The sequence below is a fragment of the Lonchura striata genome, chromosome 31 (assembly GCF_046129695.1).
Source record: "Lonchura striata isolate bLonStr1 chromosome 31, bLonStr1.mat, whole genome shotgun sequence".
NCBI lineage: Eukaryota > Metazoa > Chordata > Aves > Passeriformes > Estrildidae > Lonchura > Lonchura striata.
Window position 1 is genome coordinate 4972513 of NC_134633.1, and position 22869 is coordinate 4995381.

The 22869-nt window shown below is 50.8% G+C and overlaps 2 protein-coding genes across 2 annotated transcripts in view; both read left to right on the forward strand.

The window, feature by feature from the left end:
* The window catches only part of LOC144247716 (uncharacterized), a 38719-nt gene extending 21418 nt beyond the window's left edge, over nt 1-17301 (forward strand). The window contains exon 2 of the transcript XR_013341282.1: nt 14989-17301. The gene's annotated coding sequence lies outside the window, so the exon portion shown is untranslated. The remainder of the gene's footprint in view (nt 1-14988) is intronic.
* Nucleotides 17302-18244: 943 nt separating this feature from the next.
* Nucleotides 18245-21382, forward strand: LOC144247718 (uncharacterized). Its single transcript, XM_077789163.1, has 2 exons — nt 18245-18754; nt 19259-21382. Exons 1-2 carry the CDS (start codon nt 18572-18574, stop codon nt 20672-20674), a joined length of 1599 nt encoding a protein of 532 aa, XP_077645289.1. The 5' UTR covers nt 18245-18571; the 3' UTR covers nt 20675-21382.
* Nucleotides 21383-22869: the final 1487 nt, after the last annotated feature.

Here is a 22869-nt window from a genome sequence, read left to right on the forward strand (position 1 = left end):
GATCTAGCTGCTCGTTGTTTCGGTGCTCCTCATTAGCCCGACTTTTGGGGACATGGGCATCTACATGACGGACTTTCACCGTCAGCTTTTCCACCCGAGAGGCAATGTCTTTCCATATATCAGCAGCCCAGATTGCCTTTCCTCTACGTTGCCAGTTGGCCTTCCTCCACCTTCCCAGCCAGCCCCACAGAGCATTGGCTACCATCCATGAATCAGTATAAAGGTAGAGCTTTGGCCACTTCTCCCTTTCAGCAATGTCCAGAGCCAGCTGAACGGCCTTGAGTTCGGCGAGTTGGCTCGATCCACCTTCTCCTTCGGTAGCTTGTGCAACTTGGCGTGTGGGGCTCCATACGGCTGCTTTCCACTTCCGGTTCATCCCTACAATGCAACAGGAACCGTCAGTGAAAAGAACGTAGCAGGTCTCCTCTGCTGGTAGTTGGTTGTATGGTGGAGCTTCTTCAGCCCTTGTCACTTGTACCTGCTCCTCATCATCAGTGAGACCAAAGTTTTCACCTTCTGGCCAGTTCGTAATTATCTCCAAAATCCCAGGGCGATTCAGGTTTCCAATACGGGCGTGTTGAGTGATGAGGGCAATCCGTTTGCTCCATGTGGCGTCAGTGGCATGGTGGGTAGTAGGAACCTTTCCTTTAAAGCACCGGTAGTCGGGGTGCCAGGAGGAGTTGTGTTTCTGTGCCAATTACCTCCGAGGCGGCTTGAACTCCTTCAAAGGCAGCCAAGATTTCCTTCTCTGTGGGAGTGTAGTTGGCTTCAGACCCTCTGTAACTTCGGCTCCAGAATCCCAGTGGTCGGCCTCGAGTCTCCCCAGGCACTTTCTGCCAAAGGCTCCAGGACAAACCATGGTTCCCGGCTGCAGAGTAGAGCACATTCTTGACCTCTGGTCCCGTTCTGACTGGGCCAAGGGCTACAGCATGAGCGATCTCCTGCTTGATCTGGGTGAAGGCTTGTTGCTGCTCAGGGCCCCAGTGGAAATCATTCTTCTTTCGGGTAACCAGATAAAGAGGGCTCACAATCTGGCTATACTCAGGAATGTGCATTCTCCAGAAACCTATGGCACCCAGGAAAGCTTGTGTTTCCTTTTTGCTGGTTGGTGGGGACATAGCTGTGATCTTGTTGATGACCTCAGTGGGAATCTGGCGCCGTCCATCTTGCCATTTCACTCCCAGGAACTGGATTTCTCGGGCAGGTCTATGGAGAGTTTTGTGGAAGAATGGCTTCGTGAGAAAGGACATGACTACGTGCAGTTAGTGAAGCAGTAGCTGAAAATTGCACAGTGCAGCAATAGCAGATGTAGCAATAATATCTTATGTCCTTGGCTAAGCTGGTTCTCAACAGTAGAATGTTCAGCAAAAAGATAAATGTAAGGGAAAACAAAGCAAGCTTAGAAAGCTCCAAAGGCGGGGTTGACCTGTTTTCCATACACCAATGATGAGCTTAAATTTTGCAATATGCATGAGCTTCATTATAACGGGTATAACTATACATGTGTGCTTGAAATAAACTGAGACTTGTTGACATTATAGAATGGACTTGTCTCCCGTCATTTTTTCCACACAGGTCCCTTGACTTTGCTCTTCTTGATGGCGAAGCCAGCTTCTAGTAGTATCTGGATGATCCTCTCACCTTTCTCAAACACTTCTGCCGCTGTGCTCCCCCACACAATGATGTCATCAATGTATTGCAGGTGTTCTGGAGCCTCACCCTTTTCTAGTGCAGCCTGGATCAGTCCATGGCAGATGGTGGGGCTGTGTTTCCACCCCTGGGGCAGTCGGTTCCAGGTGTACTGCACGCCCCTCCAGGTGAAAGCGAACTGAGGCCTGCATTCTGCTGCCAGAGGAATGGAGAAAAACGCATTAGCAATATCAATGGTGGCATACCACTTTGCTGCCTTGGACTCCAGCTCGTACTGGAGTTCCAGCATATCCGGTACAGCAGCGCTCAGCGGTGGAGTCACTTCATTTAAGCCACGATAGTCCACAGTCAATCTCCATTCTTTGTCAGATTTGCGCACAGGCCAGATGGGGCTGTTGAAGGGTGAGTGGGTTTTGCTGACCACCCCTTGGCTCTCCAGCTCCCGAATCATTTTGTGGATGGGGATCACGGCATCTCGATCCATCCGATACTGCCGGCGGTGCACTGTCGAGGTCGCAATTGGCACGCGTTGTTCTTCCACCCTTAGGAGTCCTACTGCAGAGGGGTTTTCTGACAGTCCAGGCAAGGTGTTCAATTGCTTAATGTCTTCTGCCTCTACAGCGGCTATTCCAAAAGCCCACCTGAGTCCCTTTGGGTCTTTGTAATATCCATTCTGGAGGAAGTCTATGCCTAGGATACACGGAGCATCTGGGCCAGTCACTATAGGGTGTTTCTTCCACTCCTTCCCAGTCAGGCTCACCTCGGCTTCCACCAGAGTCAATTGTTGTGATCCCCCTGTCACACCAGCAATGGAGACAGGCTCTGCCCCCACATGTCCCGATGGTATCAGAGTACACTGTGCACCAGTATCAACTAAAGCATCATATTTTTGTGGCTCTGATGTGCCAGGCCATCGGATCCACACTGTCCAGAAGATCCGGTTTTCCCGTGCCTCTCCCTGGCTAGAGACAGGGCCCCTCTAACACTGGTTATCATTCCTTTCCTGGGCATACATACTAGAGGTCCCTTCAAGGGGGTCTGACAGATCGTACCCACAAGCTTGGTCACGGGAGGTTGAGGCTACCTTCACTTTGGTGGAACTCCCCCGGTTAGAGTTTCCCTCCTTAAGTTGACGGACCCGTGCTGCCAGGACAGAAGTGGGTTTCCCATCCCACCTCCCCATGTCTTCCCCATGGTCACGCAGGAAGAACCACAGATTAGCCCTTGGGGTGTACCCTCTCTCTCTAGCTGGGGATTGTTGGGCGCTGATTCTGGGGCCTGTGACTCTCACGGGTGCTGCATTAACCTTCCTCATCTCCTCCCTCATCTCCTCTTTAAACTCCTTAATCACAGCTGAGATATGAGCCTGCATTGGGCCATTAATCATACTCTCATAATTCCTAAGTTTGTTGGCAACAGAACCTATTGTCTCCCGGTGGGTGTCAGCATTGATTGTTGCAATGAAGGTGGTGTATTGAGATGGCCCAAGATTTGCCAGACTCCACAGCATTTGAGCTGTACACCTGACCTTGTCGGGGTCATTATTGTGTCGTCCATCCCTCCCAAAGAGTACCTCCAATACTGCCACTTCCCTCAGCTGTTGGATCCCTTCCTCGAGGGTCTTCCAGCGCATTCTATGATGGTGCTCTTGCATTCTCTCTCTGTGGACAAACCTCTCCCTGACACTCATTAAGAGCCGCTCCCAGAGAGAAAGGGATCCTGGTTCCCTTACAAAAACCTGATTTATACCTGAGTCCTGGGTCAAGGGTCCCAAGTTCCTTGCCTCACCACCGTCCAGCTGCACGCCTGTACCCATAAGACCCCAAACCCGGAGTAGCCAGGTAGCATAAGCCTCACGCCCTCGTCGCACAATGTCTTTATGCAGATTACGAAGACTTTCGTACGTCAGGGACTCGGTGATGATAGCAATCTCTGGCTCCCCTGTGGGTTGTGAGGTTCCTCCATTCCTGTCCCTATCTGCAGGGTGCTCTGCTTTCACCTTAGACTTCCTTGTTTCTACCGGGGCAACTGCTGCTGACCGTGATTGCCTTTGTGGTTCAGCTGGAACCTGGACAGTTGTAACATCTGTGGGTTCCACAGCTGTACTATTAGACTGTCCCTCCTCAAGGCAAAGGGCCGGTTTCTCGCCAGCTGGGGAAATGCACTCCTTCAGCATCTCTCGTATCTCCTTAACCAGAACCCTCACCCAATCTGGGCGGTTCATTTCTGAGGTCGGCTGTGGGGCAGGGTCAGGCTCTGGAGCAGCAGCATCTCGAGTCTGTGGTGTAGGTGTGAGGGTAGTTATCCAGGTTAATCTTCCCTTATCTCTGAATGCTAAATATAACAGGACTATCAGCAACACCACCCATTGTATGGTATCATTAGCACTTAGAAAGGATCTTAACCCTTTGAGAACTGGTGGAGCAGACCCAAAAAGATGGTTAAAAGGTTGGGAGAAAGTTTGCCCAGGTGCTATTTCCTCGCAGTAGGTACCGTTATTAAAGTAACCCCAAAAACATACAGTTAATGTGTGATAGCTATGAATCCATGTACCTGCCTTCCAGAGGAAATTAAAGATCCATTAATTCCTCACCCAATTAACCCAGAAGCCAAACTTGATAACAGACACCGTAGCCTTAGTTATAGGACCCATTTTTAGATAAGGGTCTGCAAATGGGAAAAGTATAGCTACGATCACGTGCCACCCAAACCAAGGTAAACTAGACCACATGGTGATGCTGAAGATGTTTTTACACACAACAAAAAACCAAATTACTTAAGAACTGTTAATCCTTTTTCCCTCTCAATGCCCTCGAGCCCCACGTTGGGCGCCAATATCTGTCTTGGTTTGACAAGACAGGAGTCTGTGAAAGAGGGTAAAGCCTCCTGTGCAATGGAGAACGGCAAACCCCCCTCCCTCTGAATTACCAGGATCTTTAAATTAAAAGGCTCTCAGGCAAAGATATGGGAATGGGAGTAACAATTCTTTACTAGGAGAAAACTAGACAACAATTTAAAAAGGCAAATGCAATCGGTACAAACAAAACCAGTGAAAAAGTCCAGAACCTGAGAATTTGGGGTGCCAGTAGCAGTCCTGCTGGGTCGATTGCTCCCCTTGCAGTGACTGATGAACTGCAGCTACAGTGGTGATCTTTAGAAGGGTATAGTTTTCCTCTGAAGATCTGGTGGCAGTGGGGCCGGTCTTCCTCTGCGCCGGGGTTGCCTCCGAGCTCCGCCGCCGCCGCCTCCCCGGCTGTTTCGCTGCGAGATCCCGCGAAGAAGAGAGAGCAAGCTGCTTCTCTCGGAGTCCCGCCCAGAGAGCTGCCTCATCTCCCCAAAAAGCTACCCCTTTAAACAATAATAGAGTGCTTGGCTTCCCCCTCTGGGTGGGACCCCTCACGCTGTTACTTTTACCAGCCCGGCAGTGAGTCAGTCAATAGTGTATAAACAAACCATTGCCTCTACGGGGCAAACCATTGTCTTTGGGAGAGATAACAAAACCTGCCCAACCTTTCGACAGATGGCAAATAGAATACAAGCTTATCTTACAACCCAGGACACCTGGTGACCCACATTCTCTGTGATCCATTTTGGGAGCATGCCTGGCTGCTTCTCCTTTTCTGTTGACCTTTATTTTTAGGTCTTTGAGATTTCTGTGGTCCAAAAGTCAAGAGGGACTGATATTTCACCACAAAACCACGCCCATCCTACTGAAAAGAACTGAATTTCTACCCACAGAGCGTCAATCCCTCCTCAAATTGCTTATTCCTATTAAAAAAAAAAAAAATTCAATCTCACACCAATCTCAGTTGATTCCAGAGCTGCTAGGATGCGATGGCTTGGGGAGGTGACTGGGAGAAGTGGGATCCCAGTTTGAAGTGCTGGGATGGGGATTGTGTGGGGCTGGGTGGCTGGGATGTATTTGATAGCAAATAAAACTTTCAGATTTACTGATTTCTTTGCCGTTCATTCCCAGTCCGTGGCAGTTCTGTTTGCAGAGCGCCGCCTCACAGAGCGTCCCCTCCCAGTTCCGCCCTTGGCCGGAGCTCGGCCCTTTCCCCTCCCGGTCCCGCCCTTTCCTCACCCCTTTCCCCTCCCGGTCCCGCCCTTTCCTCGCCCCTTTCCCCTCACGGTTCCTCCCTTCGGGAGAGGGGATTGTGTGGGGCAGTGTGGTGTCAGTCCAAAGCCAGTACAGCCCCATTCCATCCCAGTGTTTTCTGTAATAAATATAATTCGCCCCATTCCTCGTATGAAATATGTAATATTGGATATTTGTTAAATCATGCCCGTCGTATTAGTTCCGCCCCCCTTACAGGCAAGACTGGATGTATATTGGAAACTGATTTACAAGTAACAGGATGTGGCTTGGCCAGGAGATGGGCCATGTCTGGGCTCCAGGTGTTGATCATCACGATCATCAGTGCTGATCGTCCAAGATGGATATCATGGAAATCCTCAGACAGATCCATGTGAATGCAGCCTTCCCCTAAACTGTCATCAAGAATTCAACTACTCCGGACATTGAATTATTTCTCCTCATCACCAGAAAGAAATCCTTATTAACATATGGACACCGAATAGAAGAAAGGACTGATTGCTAAAACCTTGGCCTCAGGCGGAATTTTCCCTATAAAAACCGCCTGTGCCAGGATGGAAGTGTGTGGGCATAGGGGAAAACCTCTGCTGAGGCTGACTCATTGTTGCACACCCAGGTTTGACCCCGGGCTCGGCTCTGTCCTTTCCGTGTGGCTGACTAGATGGAATCTGACCGCAGATAAAATTATTTTTATTTTTAATCTGGCTGAATAATTTCTCATTTATAACAATCTTGGTGACCCCGACGCGGTCTGGTTTGGGGGTATCCAGGGGGTTCCCCTATCCTTGATCCGGGCGGCGCCCCGCTGATTTCAGCGGCTGGACAGGACTGAGGAACTCCACGGGACCAACCAGATTCCGAAAACAGCCGAAAAGCCACGTTAAGGAAAGGGTATAAACGGGCCCAGAGCTCTCGGAACTCGGAGCTAAATCTCCGAGGCTGCAGCAGCAAACTTTCACTCGTAAAATCAACGTGCACGAAGAACCCACACGGGAAAAGGAGCCGTGAATATCGCGCGGTTGAGTGGGGCGTGAGTGGGTGTGTGTGTGAGACGTGACATAGTCACGGCGCGAGTTCGGACCCCAACGAGCCGCAGTTCCACTAGCCCGAGAGGGAGGTGGTCGGTCACGGGGGAAGCGAAAGGATTCCGGTATACTCACAACACGCATACGACCTGAAACTCGGGGAGTTACGGGGATCCACCCACGGACGGGTCGGGGGAGGGAAGGTACGTTCTCGTGGATTTGAGAAACTGGTAAACCTCACTGGCCCCGGGCTCGGGGAGCCCGACAAAAAGGTAAAAGAGAGCTCGCTGTTCTTCCAACTGAAAACCCACGGACCGGTTCGCCGTGAGGTAACTCAGTTGGCAAGTTTCGGTCGGGAATAGATCGGTTTAAACACTTGGTAAGACTCAGTCCGGGACAGGACTGAAATACACATTTTAGCTCGCGGGTTGCTGACTTCTTGGAACGGCTTACAGACACTGACTTAGAATACGGTAAGGAAAACTTTTAAATATGGGACACGGGAGCAGTAAAATGGCCCTTGGGTTAATGTTTTAAAAAGGCTGCGCAGCCCCGTGCAGCCGCAGGCAGCGTGGCTCTGCAGTCTTTAGAACCCGCGCGGCAGCGGCAGAGGCGGCGGTGCCGGCTCAGAGGGAGTGGGGGGCTCTGCCTGCCCCTGCCCTTCGCAGCGGTGCGGAGCGGCTTTGGTTTCTCCGTGGCGGGAGGGGGAGAGGGCTCCGACCTACCCCGATAGTGGCGGGGAGCACGGCTCGGGCTTCCCTGACACCCATGGGCGGCGGGGGGAGCCCGGCTCGGCCACGTAGCATGAGAAGTCTCCGTTCCTGCAGGCGGCAGTTTTAAAAGCAGCACAAGCTGCTGCTGCTCTGCAGGGTTGAAATCTAAGAGCGTTTTGCTTCTCAACCACAATTTTTAGAAATCAGTAGTGAATTTGTTTTGTTGCTAGTCAGTATAAAGTTGTGTTGTGCATTTTACGCCTAAAATGAGAATGGGACCAAACTATTACAATATGTAGATGACTTATTGGTAGCTGGCTCTAAGGAGGAAGAAGTCAGGGCTGGAACCATAGCTTTATTAAACTTCCTGGGAGGACAAGGGTTGAAAGTTTCAAAGTCTAAATTACAATTCACTGAACCTGAAGTAAAATATTTAGGGCACTAGTTAACAAAACGGAAAAAGAAACTAGATCCAGACCGGGTGGCAGGAAAATTGCATTACCCTCTCCTAAGACAAAAAGAGAAATCGGGCAATTGATGGGACTTTTGGGCTTTTGCAGACAATGGATCGAAGGATACAGTGAAAAGGTAAGGTTTTTATATGACAAACTTACCACAGACAGACTTAAGTGGACTAAAAAATAATGAAGAGGGTTACCAAGGATTAAAAGAAACCCTCATAGCAGCTCTATAACTCTCTAACATAAAAAGGCCCTTTCAGCTCTTTGTGGATGTTAGTAACCACACTGCCCACGGGGTTCTGACCCAGGACTGGGCAGGGGCCAAGAAACCAGTCGGTTATCTATCCAAGCTCCTGGACCCTGTCAGCAGGGGGTGGCCCACCTGTTTACATGCAATTGTGGCAGTGGCAATATTAGTAGAAGAAGCCAAAAAGGTAACATTTGGGGCTTCATTAACCATCTACTCCCCCATAATGTAAGAAGCATCTTGCAGCAAAAAGCTGACAAGTGGCTGACAGACACCAGGCTTCTGAAATACGAAGCCATCCTAACCCATTCCCAGCACCTGGAGCTAAAGACTACCCCGGCACAAAATCCTGCCCAATTCCTGTTTGGGGCAGTCCCAGGGGACCCCCTCCATAACTGTGCTGAAATTATAGAATTACAGACCAAAATACGACCAGATTTAGAAGAAGAACTCGAAGAAGGGAAAAATGGTTTGTGGACGGTTCTGCAAAAATTGTGGAAGGTAAAAGAAAGTCAGGATATGCAGTCATAGACGGGAAGACGGGAATGGTGGTAGAATCCAGGCCCCTGAGTGCAGGGTGGTCGGCTCAGGCCTGTGGGCTGCATGTTGTATACAGGGCTCTACTGGGACTTGAAGGGAAAAAGGGAACAATTTTCACTGACTCCAAATACGCATTTGGGGTAGTACACATCTTTGGAAAATAGGGGGTCTGCTAAACACATGGGGAAAAGGGCTAATTCATGAAGAAATAATTAGACAAATCCTAAAAGCCATCAGGGGACCAGAAGCTATTGCTGTGGTCCATGTAAAGGGACACCAAACTGGGATGCAATTCAGGACTCGAGGAAACAATTTAGCCGACAAAGAGGCTGTTGCAGTCATGCTGGCATGGTAGCGTGGAGGAAGATTTTAGAAAGGCCTTGGGAATGGTAAACTGAGGGAAAGGATACATTCATGTATGCCCCATTGTTTTAGAAAGGCTTTGGGAATGAGAAACTGAGGGAAAAGATACATTTATGTATGCTCCACTGTTTCGGGAAAGTCCCGCTTCAGCATTCCTCTGTAGACCCCCTTCTCCCCACCCCTGAGCAGTTCCCATTGGACCTGGCCCCTGGGGTGGTTCTGATGTGCCTTAGCTGAACACTGTCTCTATTGTTTAAGACCTTATCTCTTAATTTTGCTGTATAAAACTGTATCTGGGCAATAGCCCAGGGCCTTTGGTCACTGCAATGCTTCAGGCAATACAATCTCTCTGGACAAGCATACCATTGGTCTCTCTTGGTCTCTTTATCTCGAACCCTTGCGGCGACTGAGGCAGCGCCGCAGCTCGGACCGTGCTAACCCAGACGCTGCCTGGTAAGCCCAGGGCAGCGGGACCGCGGAAAACCCCGGCCCCGGAGGGGACAGCTAGCCGGAGGGTCCCGGGGGGCCGGGGAGGGACGGGGGACAGCGGCGAGAAACCCCCGAGAGCAAAGTGGCGGTCGAAAGAGAAGCAACAAGTGGCGCACCAACGTTGGGCTTTGCACTGGTCTGAGCAAGCCTGCCGCAGCCGTCGTGGACAGTGCACTGGCTAGGAGCTTTTCCAGACACCGCAGTGTCACCGCGAGCTGCAGAGCGGTGAGCGGTGTGAATAAATCGCTACGCAGGCTGTCGGCTGTGCGGGGAGAAGCTCTGGGATCACGCTGGTGGTGTGAGGCACTTGCCTCTCCACACAGCCCAGCGGGACTGTTGCCGTGGAGACAGACGCCGATTTCTGTCCGGCGAGGTCGCCACGGGTCGGACGGCACCTCTCTACACCCGGGAGACCGCCCGGGGTTCGGGAACCGTTGCTGCAGTGGTGTCTAAAGGACGGCGGTGGGTGAGTCTCGTACTGGGGGGCAGGGGCCCGGCCAGGAGACATCGGCTCCTGTGTGCCCACGGGGGGACACGCCAGCGCGCAGGCGTGACGGGAGTCTCCGTCCTAGCTTTAGAACTTTGGGTTTGCTGCAGTAATTGGTTGAGATTTGCTGTGAAGCCAGCCATGGGTGTTAGGCTGACTACACAGCAGAAAGAGATTTATAAACAAGTTCAGGAGCCCCTGCTGAGTGCAGGTGTCAAATTTCCTAAGAGCCTTGTAAAAGAGTTTGTCAGATGGTTATCAGTAAGTATTCCGGAGATAACAGAGCAAATAGTGAGAGAAAGACGATTTTGGAAGCGTGTTGGTGCAGTGCTGAGTGAAAGGACAAAGGCAGGAGATCCCTCAGTGAAAGAAGGTTTTATGAGAATGTTTTTGGTCGTTTACGATGTTGTGAAAGAGAGTGCGGACACTCAGGGCGCCCAGGGAGCAGAAAAGCGCCCTGTCGAGTCCCCGGTGCCCCCCCGCACCCCCTGCGGTGAGAAAACTAACTGTGCAGATGTAGATTTAGTTTCTAACCCTTCTCCGCCTCCTGCTTTTGCTCCCGCAGCTGAAAATCCATGCTTTGCACCCCCCATTCCCCCTCCCGTGCAGCCCCCACAAGATGGAGGTGGCCACGCGGTTTTCCCTTCTCCATCCCCGCATTTCCTGCTCCCTGTGCCAGCCCAGAACATGCCCCCAGCCCTCGCATTCCCCCCCCCGCCTGTCCCTGACCCCAACCCCTCCTCCCTTGCGGCGATCCAGCCCACATTCCAGCCCCCGGTCCAGCCCTCAGCTCCTCCTCTCGCAGTTCCATCGCCACCCCCTGTCCCTGTCCCTGCCCCGCTCCACGCAGCCCCGCCGGCTGCGGCCACTCCCTCACAAGCTGGCCCTCCTCCCCCTCCCTCTCCCGGACTCCCTGGCAACGGCAGCGCCCAGGCTGTCAGCCGGGAAGTGCTCAGAGAGACCGAGCCTGCGTTCTTAGCCCCTGTGATTTATAATGCCAGGGGACAGAACGCCAAATGGGAGCTCCTTTCGTGTGATAGTATTAGGGAACTTTGCAAAACGAAGCGTGAGTTTGGGGAAAGAAGTGAATTTTTTAAGAGCATTTTGAAAGCTACGCTATGCTCCAAGACATTTGTCCCCGCTGATTTGAGGCGTCTTTTCAGTTGCTTGCTCCCTCAGTCTGAGTTTAGATTGTGGGAAAGAACGTGGAAAAGACTTGCAGCAGATCTCCTCCCAGAGATTCTGCAAAGTCCAAGCCTTTCCACAGATATAGAGGATGAGGAAATCACTTTAGAACATCTAGTGGGTGAGGGTGATTGGAGCCCAGCTGAAAAGCAAGCAGCAGGCATTCCCAGAGCAGTGTTAGACCTGTCCAGGGATGCAGCAGAACGTGCATTTTTTAATATGCCTTCTAAAGACCCTGTTGTCTCATATACTGCTTTAAAGCAGTCTGTTTCAGAACCATTCATGGATTTTGTGGATCGAGTGCGAGCCTCTGTGGAAAAGAGGGTGCAAAATCCAGAGCTCCAAGACCAACTTACATTAGAACTGGTCACCACAAATGCAAATGAAGTCTGTCAGCGAGTCATCCTGGCTCTTCCATCATCGCCTCCCCCCACACTCGATCAGCTCATCGAGGAGTGCACCAGGAAAGCTGTGCTGATGACAGAGGACTCAGTGATAAAACCACGGGAAAGGGTGGTTGCTTCAGCAGCAGCAACCCCGAGGACTCCAGGGTCCGAAGGGCCTCCTCGACAAGGGGGGAAAGTGGGAGGGGGGAGAATCATTTTCCTTTATACTGGCAGAGCAAATTGTATCTTTTTCAGAGTTAGTTCACTTTGTTGTATGATTTTATCTCTCTTTCAGACTAGCAGAATGTCAATTTCCACATTCCTGCTCATCGTTTGGTTCCAGGGAATGGTCATCTACCCTTCCACAGTGGATGCATGGATTGTTCCACAGCCCAAGAAAAATGTGTGGGTCACGCTAGCCCAAGCCTTGCAACAGGATCATATGTGTTTATCCACTGCCTCAGCAGAAAATCCGATGTCCACATGTTTAATAGGGGTTCCAAGTAAGGGGGAGGAGTTTCCAATTGATCTGGTCCGTTTGCAAAAGCAGGTGAACGAAAATAAAATACCTAAAGGTGCAGGACAAGTTGAAGCACAAGTGCGAAATCCCCTCATTTTGTGGCAAGGGTGGGTTTCACATTTGCCCACTGCTGAGGGGGAGCCCCAGGAATTAGAACTCCTAGGCTCTGCAAAAGCTGAATTTTGCATTCAATTTGATTTTTCCCCAACCAAAGAAGTAAAATTATATGAGCATGTTAAACAGTACAAGGTAGAATTCAGAGCAGGTCAATGGTGCACAGCTGTCTACAAGCTGAAATTTGCATCCACCACTGATTTCCGTCCACGCAAGCTGGACAAGGGAATGTTTCTTATCTGTGGGGACAGAGCATACCCAGGAATCCCATCTCGTCTTATTGGAGGTCCATGTACTTTTGGGCATCTGACCCTTGCTTCCCCCAACATGACCCAAATTCCAATTGGGCAAGCAAAAAGTGGAAAAAAATTACTAAGCGGAGTGCAAGCCAATTTGATGAACATTGTGATGCAGAAATTTATCATTGGGCAAAATCCAAAAGAGTTGCTGTCTCTGTGTTTTTACCATGGGTTGCAGCAGCCAAAGCATTGAGTGAATTAGGCAATCTAGAATGCTGGGTGACCAAGCAGGCAAATTTAACATCAGCAGCCCTGAGTGACCTCCTAGAAGACGAGGAAATAACCAGAAAGGCTACCCTCCAAAATAGGGCAGCTATTGATTTCCTGCTGTTGGCACATGGTCATGGATGTAAAGAATTTGATGGGTTGTGTTGTTTTGATCTGTCATCTAAAGGACAGAGTGTCCACTCGTCCATTCAGGAAATGAGAAGCCTCATTGGGAATGTGAAGCAAGAAAATAAGGATTGGTTTAAAAATCTGTTCAAAGACTGGGACCTTTCTGGGTGGGCAGTGTCTCTTTTAAAAGACATCTTTTACTTTCTAGTTGCATTGTTTTTAGTTCTGTTAGCATTTGGGATTCTGAAGCGGATCGTCTCCAAGGTCATCACCTCGAAGCCGAAGGCTTCTGCGCCGGTTTTCATCGCTGCTACCGCCACGGAAAGCGATTGGTGGGAAGACGACAAGCAGAAAGACACTGCAGTTTAAGAGCCACAGTTTACCTTCTCCCAAGGCATCGTTCATCCTGGTAATTGAAAAACGGGGAATTGTTGCAGTCATGCTGGCATGGTAGCGTGGAGGAAGATTTTAGAAAGGCCTTGGGAATGGTAAACTGAGGGAAAGGATACATTCATGTATGCCCCATTGTTTTAGAAAGGCTTTGGGAATGAGAAACTGAGGGAAAAGATACATTTATGTATGCTCCACTGTTTCGGGAAAGTCCCGCTTCAGCATTCCTCTGTAGACCCCCTTCTCCCCACCCCTGAGCAGTTCCCATTGGACCTGGCCCCTGGGGTGGTTCTGATGTGCCTTAGCTGAACACTGTCTCTATTGTTTAAGACCTTATCTCTTAATTTTGCTGTATAAAACTGTATCTGGGCAATAGCCCAGGGCCTTTGGTCACTGCAATGCTTCAGGCAATACAATCTCTCTGGACAAGCATACCATTGGTCTCTCTTGGTCTCTTTATCTCGAACCCTTGCGGCGACTGAGGCAGCGCCGCAGCTCGGACCGTGCTAACCCAGACGCTGCCTGGTAAGCCCAGGGCAGCGGGACCGCGGAAAACCCCGGCCCCGGAGGGGACAGCTAGCCGGAGGGTCCCGGGGGGCCGGGGAGGGACGGGGGACAGCGGCGAGAAACCCCCGAGAGCAAAGTGGCGGTCGAAAGAGAAGCAACAAGAGGCAAAGAGTGCTGCTTTGTTAAAACTGAGTACCCCAGAACTTGGGAAAGGAAAAGCTCAAGAATTCCCCCACCACCCCTCTGAAAAAGAGATAAAGGCTTATCAAGAGATGGGGGGACGGTTAGAAGAAGGTAAGTGGAAGCTATCAGACGGGCGGGAATTGTTATCAAAGGAATACACCAGGAAAATTTTAAAAAGATTACATCAACAAACACACTGGGGGGCCCGAGCTCTGGCAGAACAATTCCTAAGATTCTTCGGCTGCAGAGGTATATACAAATTGGCTAAACAAGAGGTACAGGGGTGTATAATTTGCAGAAAAATAAATCGAGCAAACTCCCAAAGGTCAACAATGGGGAGTCGCCCAGCAGCTTACCGGCCTTTTGAAAGGGTCCAGGTAGATTTCACTGATCTACCTAAGGTCGGGAGATACAAATTCCTACTAGTCATAGTGGACAAACTAACCCACTGGGTAACCACGATAGGGGTTAGTAAGCTACATTGATTCTGACCAGGGAACACATTTCACATCAAAAATTATTAAGCAATTGGCAGATGCTTTAGGCATTCGGTGGGAATACCACACCCCGTGGCACCCCCAGAGCTCAGGACAAGTTGAGAGGATGAATCAAACACTAAAAGCCCAATTAGCCAAATTGATGTTAGAAACAAGAATGTCATGGACAAAATGCCTCCCGTTGTCCTTATTAAATATAAGGACTATGCCTCACTCTGAAACAGGATTTTCACCTTTTGAAATGTTATACAGGATGCCTTATACCCACGGTATGCCTGTAGGGCATCCGAGATTAGAGGATAGACAAATACAACCATATCTAATAGCATTAAATAAGAATCTTGAAGAATTGCGAAAGCAGGGGGTGATCATGCAGCACAGTCCTCTTGGCTTCTCCATACATAAAATACAACCTGGGGACAAAGTGCTTGTGAAAGCATGGAGGGAATCGCCATTAACGCCTCATTGGGAAGGACCCTTCATTGTTCTTTTAACCACAGATACTGCTATAGGAACTGCAGAAAAGGGGTGGACACACGCATCAAGGATAAAGAAAGTCGAACTCCAGGATCATGCACCAGAGTGGAAAATCACCTCCCGCCCTGGAGATATGAAGATAACCCTGCACCCGCAAAGTAACTGACTGAAAACATCCCAATCAAACTTTCTGGGCCAGAGTGTAACTATTATCCTTTTTGTGTGCTTCCCCTATGAATACTGTTAGACTGCTCCAACTAAGTGGGTTATGTGGGAGTGCTTTGAGCAGGAGTTAGAGCTGACTATCCGCTTTCTGGTAATAGCCACAAGGCTGAGATTGTTTCAAATTAAATTCAATAAGCTGATGTTTTCCCATATTAGAACGGATTAAGGGAAAAATTACTTGGAAAACTAAAATTATGATTGTTGAGTGTCATAGGTTGAACAACGCGCAGGCTCTGCTGAACTACACCAGGGAGGCATTTCTAAACAGGTCTGCAACTCAGCCTGAGCATGAAACCACAGACGAAGATTCCTGCTGCCAAGAAGATGGTTTGCCCCGCCGCTGGAAGCACCCCAGTGGGCGCTGGGAACGGCAGAGGGATCCTAGCAGTGGGAGTAATCCTGGTGAGCCTGAGCCTAGCCATGTGCCTCAAGGGGGAACTTAGAGATAAATACCCAGAGAAGTTATCCCTCACCTCATGGAACTGCAGCAGGGGTAAGCCTAATTAACAGTATCTTGAGACAAACACTCAACAAGGGGTATACAAATTAAAGGGGAAATCAAAAACATACCATAAAAACAGACAGTCAGCTCATCAACTGCATCAAAAGAGCACAGGGAAATCTCAATTCCAGTTTATAATGAATGTAACTGTACTGGATGGGTCGTGGGGATACCAAACCCCCATCTATTTAAATCGCTTAATAAAGTTGCAAGTTGTAGTGGAGATTGTATCCAATCACACTTCAGGTACTCTTTTGAATTATTATCCCAGCAACACTCTCAAATGAGGGCTTTTGTATATCAAAATAGGATAGCCCTTGATTACTTACTAGCTGGAGAAGGAGGTGTGTGTGGAAAATTTAACGAATCTCAGTGCTGTGTAGAAATAGATGATTATAGAAAAACCATTAGAAATCTAACCACAAAAATTAAACAAGTAGCCCATGTTCCAGTACAAAAGTGGAACTCGCTTCTCCCAGCATCTTGGTGGGATCATTTGTTTGATGGAACTTGGTGGAAGAAAATAATTTTCTTCATTTTATGTTCAATAGCAGGAGTCATATTCCTACCCTGTTTCGTCCCCTGTTTTATAAGACTCATCCATTCCGTAGTACAGGGGATGCAAATAGCAGCTTTACCCATAGACCCAGAAGCTGCACTTGGAAAAACAAATCAAATACCAAAAATAATGACACTGGGAGAAGAAATTCCTCACAGCAGGGCGGCTGAGGCTCTAGCAAAAATTTGAAAGGCGAATAAAGGGAAAAGAACAAAACTACAAAATTTACCAAGATATTCCATATGTAAACTAAAACCCAGTCTCAAGGTAGTCAACACACTACCTTGGAAGTGAATAGAGGTAGAAATTAAGGCGCAAATTAATGAGTTAATATAGAAGGTGGGGGATTGTTATGTGTAATAAATATAATTCGCGCCATTCCTCGTATGAAATATGTAATATTGGATATTTGTTAAATCATGCCCGTCGTATTAGTTCCCCCCCCCCCCCCCCCTTTACAGGCGAGACTGGATGTATATTGGGAACTGATTTACAAGTAAAAGGATGTGGCTTGGCCAGGAGATGGGCCATGTCTGGGCTCCAGGTGTTGATCATCACGATCATCAGTGCTGATCGTCCAAGATGGATATCATGGAAATCCTCAGACAGATCCATGTGAATGCAGCCTTCCCGTAAACTCTCACCAAGAATTCAACTACTCCGGACATTGAAAAAAGAAAATCTTTTTAACCTATAGACTCTGAATAGAAGAAAAGACTAACTACTCAAATCTTGGCCTCAGGTGGAATTTTCCCTATAAAAACCGCCTGTGCCAGGATGGAAGTGTGTGGGCATAGGAGAAAACCTCTGCTGAGGCTGACTCCTTGTTGCACACCCAGGGTCGACCCCGGGCGCAGCTCTGTCCTTTCCGTGCGGCTGACTAGATAGAATTTGACTGCAAATAAAATGATTTTTATTTTTAATCTGGCTGAATAAATTCTCATTTATAACATGGACTTTATCACTAGTTTTTGTTTGTACCAATTGCATTTGCCTTTTTAAATTGTTATCTAGTTTTCTCCTAGTAAAGAATTGTTACTCCCATTCCCATATCTTTGCCTGAGAGCCTTTTTATTTAAAAATCCTAGTAATTCGGAGGGAGGGGGTTTACCTTCTCCACTGCACAGGAGGCTTTGCCCTCTTTCACAGACTCCTGTCTTGTCAAACCAAGACAGGAGGTGAGCCGACTGATAACAAGACAAATAAAACCTTCACTTTCAGAGTCAGTTCTGAAAGCACAGACCATAATATCAAACAAAAACAGAACACCCGACTGGGGATACCAGCATCATAATGTCACCCTAGGACAGTTCTCAACATGGATCACAAGGAATGTGGGTCACCAGGGCTGTGCCCAGTGTGGCTCCTCCCGTGGAGGATGGAGTTTAGCTCTTCTCGCACCCGGGGCACTCGCAGGGCTTCCCTTACCGGTGCCTCTGCTGGTGTCGGGTCAGGTGGGAGCTCACTGAGAATCTCTTCCCACACTCGGAACACTCGTAGGGCCTCTCCCCCGTGTGGATCCTCTGGTGCTTGACGAGCTCTGAGTTGCCCTTGAATGCCTTCCCGCAGTCGGTGCAGCAGAATGTCTCTCCTCTGTGTGACTGTGATAGTGCCGGAGGAGACAGGAGCTGGTCTGAAACCTCTTCCCACACTCAGAACACTCGTAGGGCCTCTCCCCAGTGTGGATGCGCTGGTGGGTGATGAGCTGTGAGTTGTCCTTGAATCCCATCCCACAGAAGGGATAAATGAGAATTAATTCAGCCAGATTAAAAATAAAAATCATTTTTGTTATGATTGAGCACAAGAGGCCATCTGATCCGATTAACAGAATTTATTTAATTCATTTAATAGAGTATATTTGAGCAAAGCAAAGCAGCGCTGCGGCGACAGAGGGGAGCCACCGCTCCGCCAAACTGCCGCGCTTCTGGTCCCCTAGTTCGCTCTTTTATCTTCCTCCTTAGTTCACTCGTTTCTTCTGCACAGTCTCGTTGACTCGTATGGTTCCAGGATGATCCCGGTACGGTGCCAGTACAGTCCCAGTCGCTCCCAGTAGGATCCCAGTAGGATTCCGGCAGAGCACAGTCCCTCCAAGCGCTGCAGGGGAGGAGGAGCGGGAGGGATGAAGGAGGAGAAGGAGGTGGGGATGGCGAGGGGGAGGAGGAGGACGATGGAAGGGAAGGGATGAAGGAGGACAGGCAGGAGGGGACGGGACACAGGAGGAGGAGGAGGAGCGATGGAAGAGGAGGGATGAGGGAGAAGAAGGCGGTGGGCACAGAGAGCAGGAGGAGGGGGAGGGAAGGGCAGGGAGGGAAGGGCAGGGATGCAGGAGGAGCGGGAGGTGGGCTCAGGGAGGAGGAGGAGCAGGGGGGATGGAAGAGGAGGAGCGGCAGGAGGAGGAAGAGGAGGGACAAAGGCGGATGGAGCTGAGCCGAGGGGATGGCGCGGTGGAGCCCTGCCTGAATTCGCAGCCCCCACGTGTGGGATCATCGCCCCCATCCCGCAGGTGAGCGGGGAGGGGCAGCTCGGGCCAGATCTCCTGGGGGGTGCCGGGGCTGGGTTTTTTGGGGCGTGTTTGGAGAAGGAAGAAGTGCGAAGCGGAGCGGAAAAGGCCCCTCGGGGGGACTCCTTGGAGCCCCTGCGGCCCCGAGCGGAGAAGAAGGGCAGAAGGGAGCCCGGGAGCCCGAGCAGCCCTGGCAGCCCCGAATGGGGAGAGCCAAGAGGGGGGAGCTTTTGGGATGGCCGGGACTGCCGGCAGCCTGGGGAGGGCGGGCAGCGAGGAGAAGGGGGACCCCCAATCCCAGCGTGACCCCCGCAGCTGGGACAGGGGGGAGCCCCGAAGAGCCGAGGGGAGGGAGCAGGGACGGGGAGCTCCTGGGAGGCTTTTTCAGGGCTGGATCTCGGTGTTTGGGAGGTTCTTATGGAGCCCAGGTGGCCGGAGACTTGTCGAGATGGACTGGCACAGAGGGAGCTTCCGACTCATCGTGCCCATCCCTTGTTTTCCCCAAAGCAGGAGTTGCCATTCCCAGCCCCTGGGAGGCTGCGAGGAAGAGGAAGAGCCGCTCCTGGTCCTTCCTGCCCCGAGCAGGAGCCGAGGATGGAGAGCAGGGAGGACAAATCCCCGCGGCAGAACCTGGTGGAAGAGGCCGTTTTGAGCGGCTCCACGGCGCAGGAACCCGACGGGGAGGAAAAGCCCCGGAGATCCCGAACGAGGAGGGGCTGCAAGGGCAGATCGCGGGGATCTGAGGGGGAAAGAGCCACCCTGGGCCGGGGAGGCGGCCGGAGACGGAGCCAGAGCTCGGAGCTGGGGGACCCTGAGCAGCTCCGTGATGGGGAGAAGCCCCACAAGTGCTCGGAGTGTGGGAAGGGATTCAGGAGGAGCTCTAATCTGATGGTGCACCAGAGGACCCACAACGGGGAGAGACCCTACGAGTGTGAGGAGTGTGGGAAGAGCTTCAGCCGGAGCTTCAGCCTGATCAAGCACCAGAGGATTCACACAGGGGAGAGGCCCTACGAGTGTTCTGAGTGTGGGAAGAGGTTTAAGAGCAGAGACAATCTCTTCCAGCACTATCTGGTTCACAGAGAGGAGAGGCCCTTCTGCTGCCCCGTCTGTGGGAAGGCATTCAAGCAGAGCTCCACCCTCATCACCCACCGGCGCATCCACACAGGGGAGAGACCCTACGAGTGTGCGGAGTGTGGGACGGGATTCAGATGCAGCTCCAAGCTGATCAAGCACCAGAGGATCCACACTGGAGAGAAGCCCTATGAGTGTGGGGAGTGTGGGAAGAGCTTTACCCAGAGCTCCAGCCTGATGAAGCACCAGAGGATCCACACTGGGGAGAGGCCCTATGAGTGTGGAGAGTGTGGGAAGAACTTCAGCCACAGCTCCAGCCTGATCAAACATCAGAGGACCCACACAGGTGAGAGGCCCTACGAGTGTTCTGAGTGTGGGAAGAGGTTTCGGACCAGCTCCTGTCTCTTCCAGCACTATCTGGTTCACAGAGAGGAGAGGCCCTTCTGCTGCCTCGACTGCGGAAAGGGATTCAGGGACAACTCCACCCTCATCCAGCATCGCCGAATCCACACAGGGGAGAGGCCCTACGAGTGTGGGGAGTGTGGGAAGAGCTTCAGCCACAGCTCCCACCTGATCCAGCACCAGAGGATTCACACAGGGGAGAGGCCCTACGAGTGTTCTGAGTGTGGGAAGAGGTTTAAGAGCAGAGGCAATCTCTTCCAGCACTATCTGGTTCACACAGAGGAGAGGCCCTTCACCTGCACTGACTGCGGGAAGGGATTCAGGGACAACTCCACCCTCATCTCCCACCGGCGCATCCACACTGGGGAGAGGCCCTACGAGTGTCCCCAGTGTGGGAAGAGATTCTCACAGAGCTCTAACCTTACCCGACACCAGCAGAGGCACCGGTAAGGGAAGCCCTGCGAGTGCCCCGAGTGCGAGAAGAGCTAAACTCCATCCCCCACGGGAGGAGCCACACTGGGCACAGCCCTGGTGACCCACATTCCCTGTGATCCATGTTGGGAACTGTCCTAGGGTGACATTATGATGCTGGTATCCCCAGGCGTGTGTTCTGTTTTTGTTTGATATTATGTTCTGTGCTTTCAGAACTGACTCTGAAAGTGAAGGTTTGTTTTGTCTTGTTATCAGCCAGCTCACCTCCCCTCATGGTGTGTTGTCCAGAAGAGGCTGGTGCTGCCTGGCTGGTTTTTCCTTGCTTTGCTTTGCTTGCTTGCTTCTGCTATTGCCTTTGCTTTTGAGTTAGTTTAGCTCAGCAGTCCAATTCTTTCCCTGGACTGTTTTTTTTTATGTTTCCCTTTCCTGAATGTCACTCCAAGCTGCTCCGGTGTGGCACCTGGGAAACACCGAGGAGCATCCCACTGAAAACAAGTGAATTTTAACACTCAGAGACTCAGTCCCACCTCAAATTCCTTGTTCCCATCTCAAAAAAACCCCTCAATCTCACGCCAAACTCACTCGATTCCAGAGCTGCCAGGGTGAGATGGGTTTGGAGGAGATTGGGAGAAGTGTGATCCCAATTTGGAGCGGCGGGATGGGGATTATGTGGTGCTGGGTGGCTGGGATGTATTTGATAGCAAATAAAACTTTCATATTTACTGATTTCTTTGCCGTTCATTCCCAGTCCGTGGCAGTTCTGTTTGCAGAGCGCCGCCTCACAGAGCGTCCCCTCCCAGTTCCGCCCTTGGCCGGAGCTCGGCCCTTTCCCCTCCCGGTCCCGCCCTTTCCTCGCCCCTTTCCCCTCCCGGTCCCGCCCTTTCCTCGCCCCTTTCCCCTCCCGGTCCCTCCCTTCGGGAGCGGGGATTGTGTGGGGCAGTGTGGTGTCAGTCCAAAGCCAGTACAGCCCCATTCCATCCCAGTGTTTTGTGTAATTTATATAATTCGCCCCATTCCTCGTATGAAATATGTAATATTGGATATTTGTTAAATCATGCCCGTCGTATTAGTTCCCCCCCCCTCACAGGCAAGACTGGATGTATATTAGAAACTGATTTACAAGTAAAAGGATGTGGCTTGGCCAGGAGATGGGCCATGTCTGAGCTCCAGGTGTTGATCATCACTATCATCAGTGCTGATCGTCCAAGATGGATATCATGGAAATCCTCAGACAGATCCATGTGAATGCAGCCTTCCCGTAAACTCTCATCAAGAATTCAACTACTCTGGACATTGAATTATTTCTCCTCATCACCAAAAAGAAATCCTTATTAACATATGGACACCGAATAGAAGAAAGGACTGATTGCTAAAACCTTGGCCTCAGGCGGAATTTTCCCTATAAAAACCGCCTGTGCCAGGATGGAAGTGTGTGGGCATAGGGGAAAACCTCTGCTGAGGCTGACTCCTTGTTGCACACCCAGGGTCGACCCCGGGCTCGGCTCTGTCCTTTCCGTGTGGCTGACTAGATGGAATCTGACCGCAAATAAAATGATTTTTATTTTTAATCTGGCTGAATAATTTCTCCTTTATAACAATCTTGGTGACCCCGACGTGATCTGGTTTGGGGGTATCCAGGGGGTTCCCCTATCCTTGATCCGGGCGGCGCCCCGCTGATTTCAGCGGCCGGACAGGACTGAGGAACTCCACGGAACCAACCAGATTCCGAAAACAGCCGAAAAGCCACGTTAAGGAAAGGATATAAACGGGCCCAGAGCTTTAGGAACTTGGAGCTAAATCTCCGAGGCTGCAGCAGCAAACTTTCACTCATAAAATCAACGTGCACGAAGAACCCACGCGGGAAAAGGAGCCGTGAGTATCGCGCGGTTGAGTGGGGCGTGAGTGGGTGTGTGTGTGAGACGTGACATAGTCACGGCGCGAGTTCGGACCCCAACGAGCCGCAGTTCCACTAGCCCGAGAGGGAGGTGGTCGGTCACGGGGGAAGTGAAAGGATTCCGGTATACTCACAACACGCATACGACCTGAAACTCGGGGAGTTACGGGGATCCACCCACGGACGGGTCGGGGGAGGGAAGGTACATTCTTGTGGATTTGAGAAACTGTTAAACCTCACTGGCCCCGGGCTCGGGGAGCCCGACAAAAAGGTAAAAGAGAGCTCGCTGTTCTTCCAACTGAAAATCCTCGGACCAGTT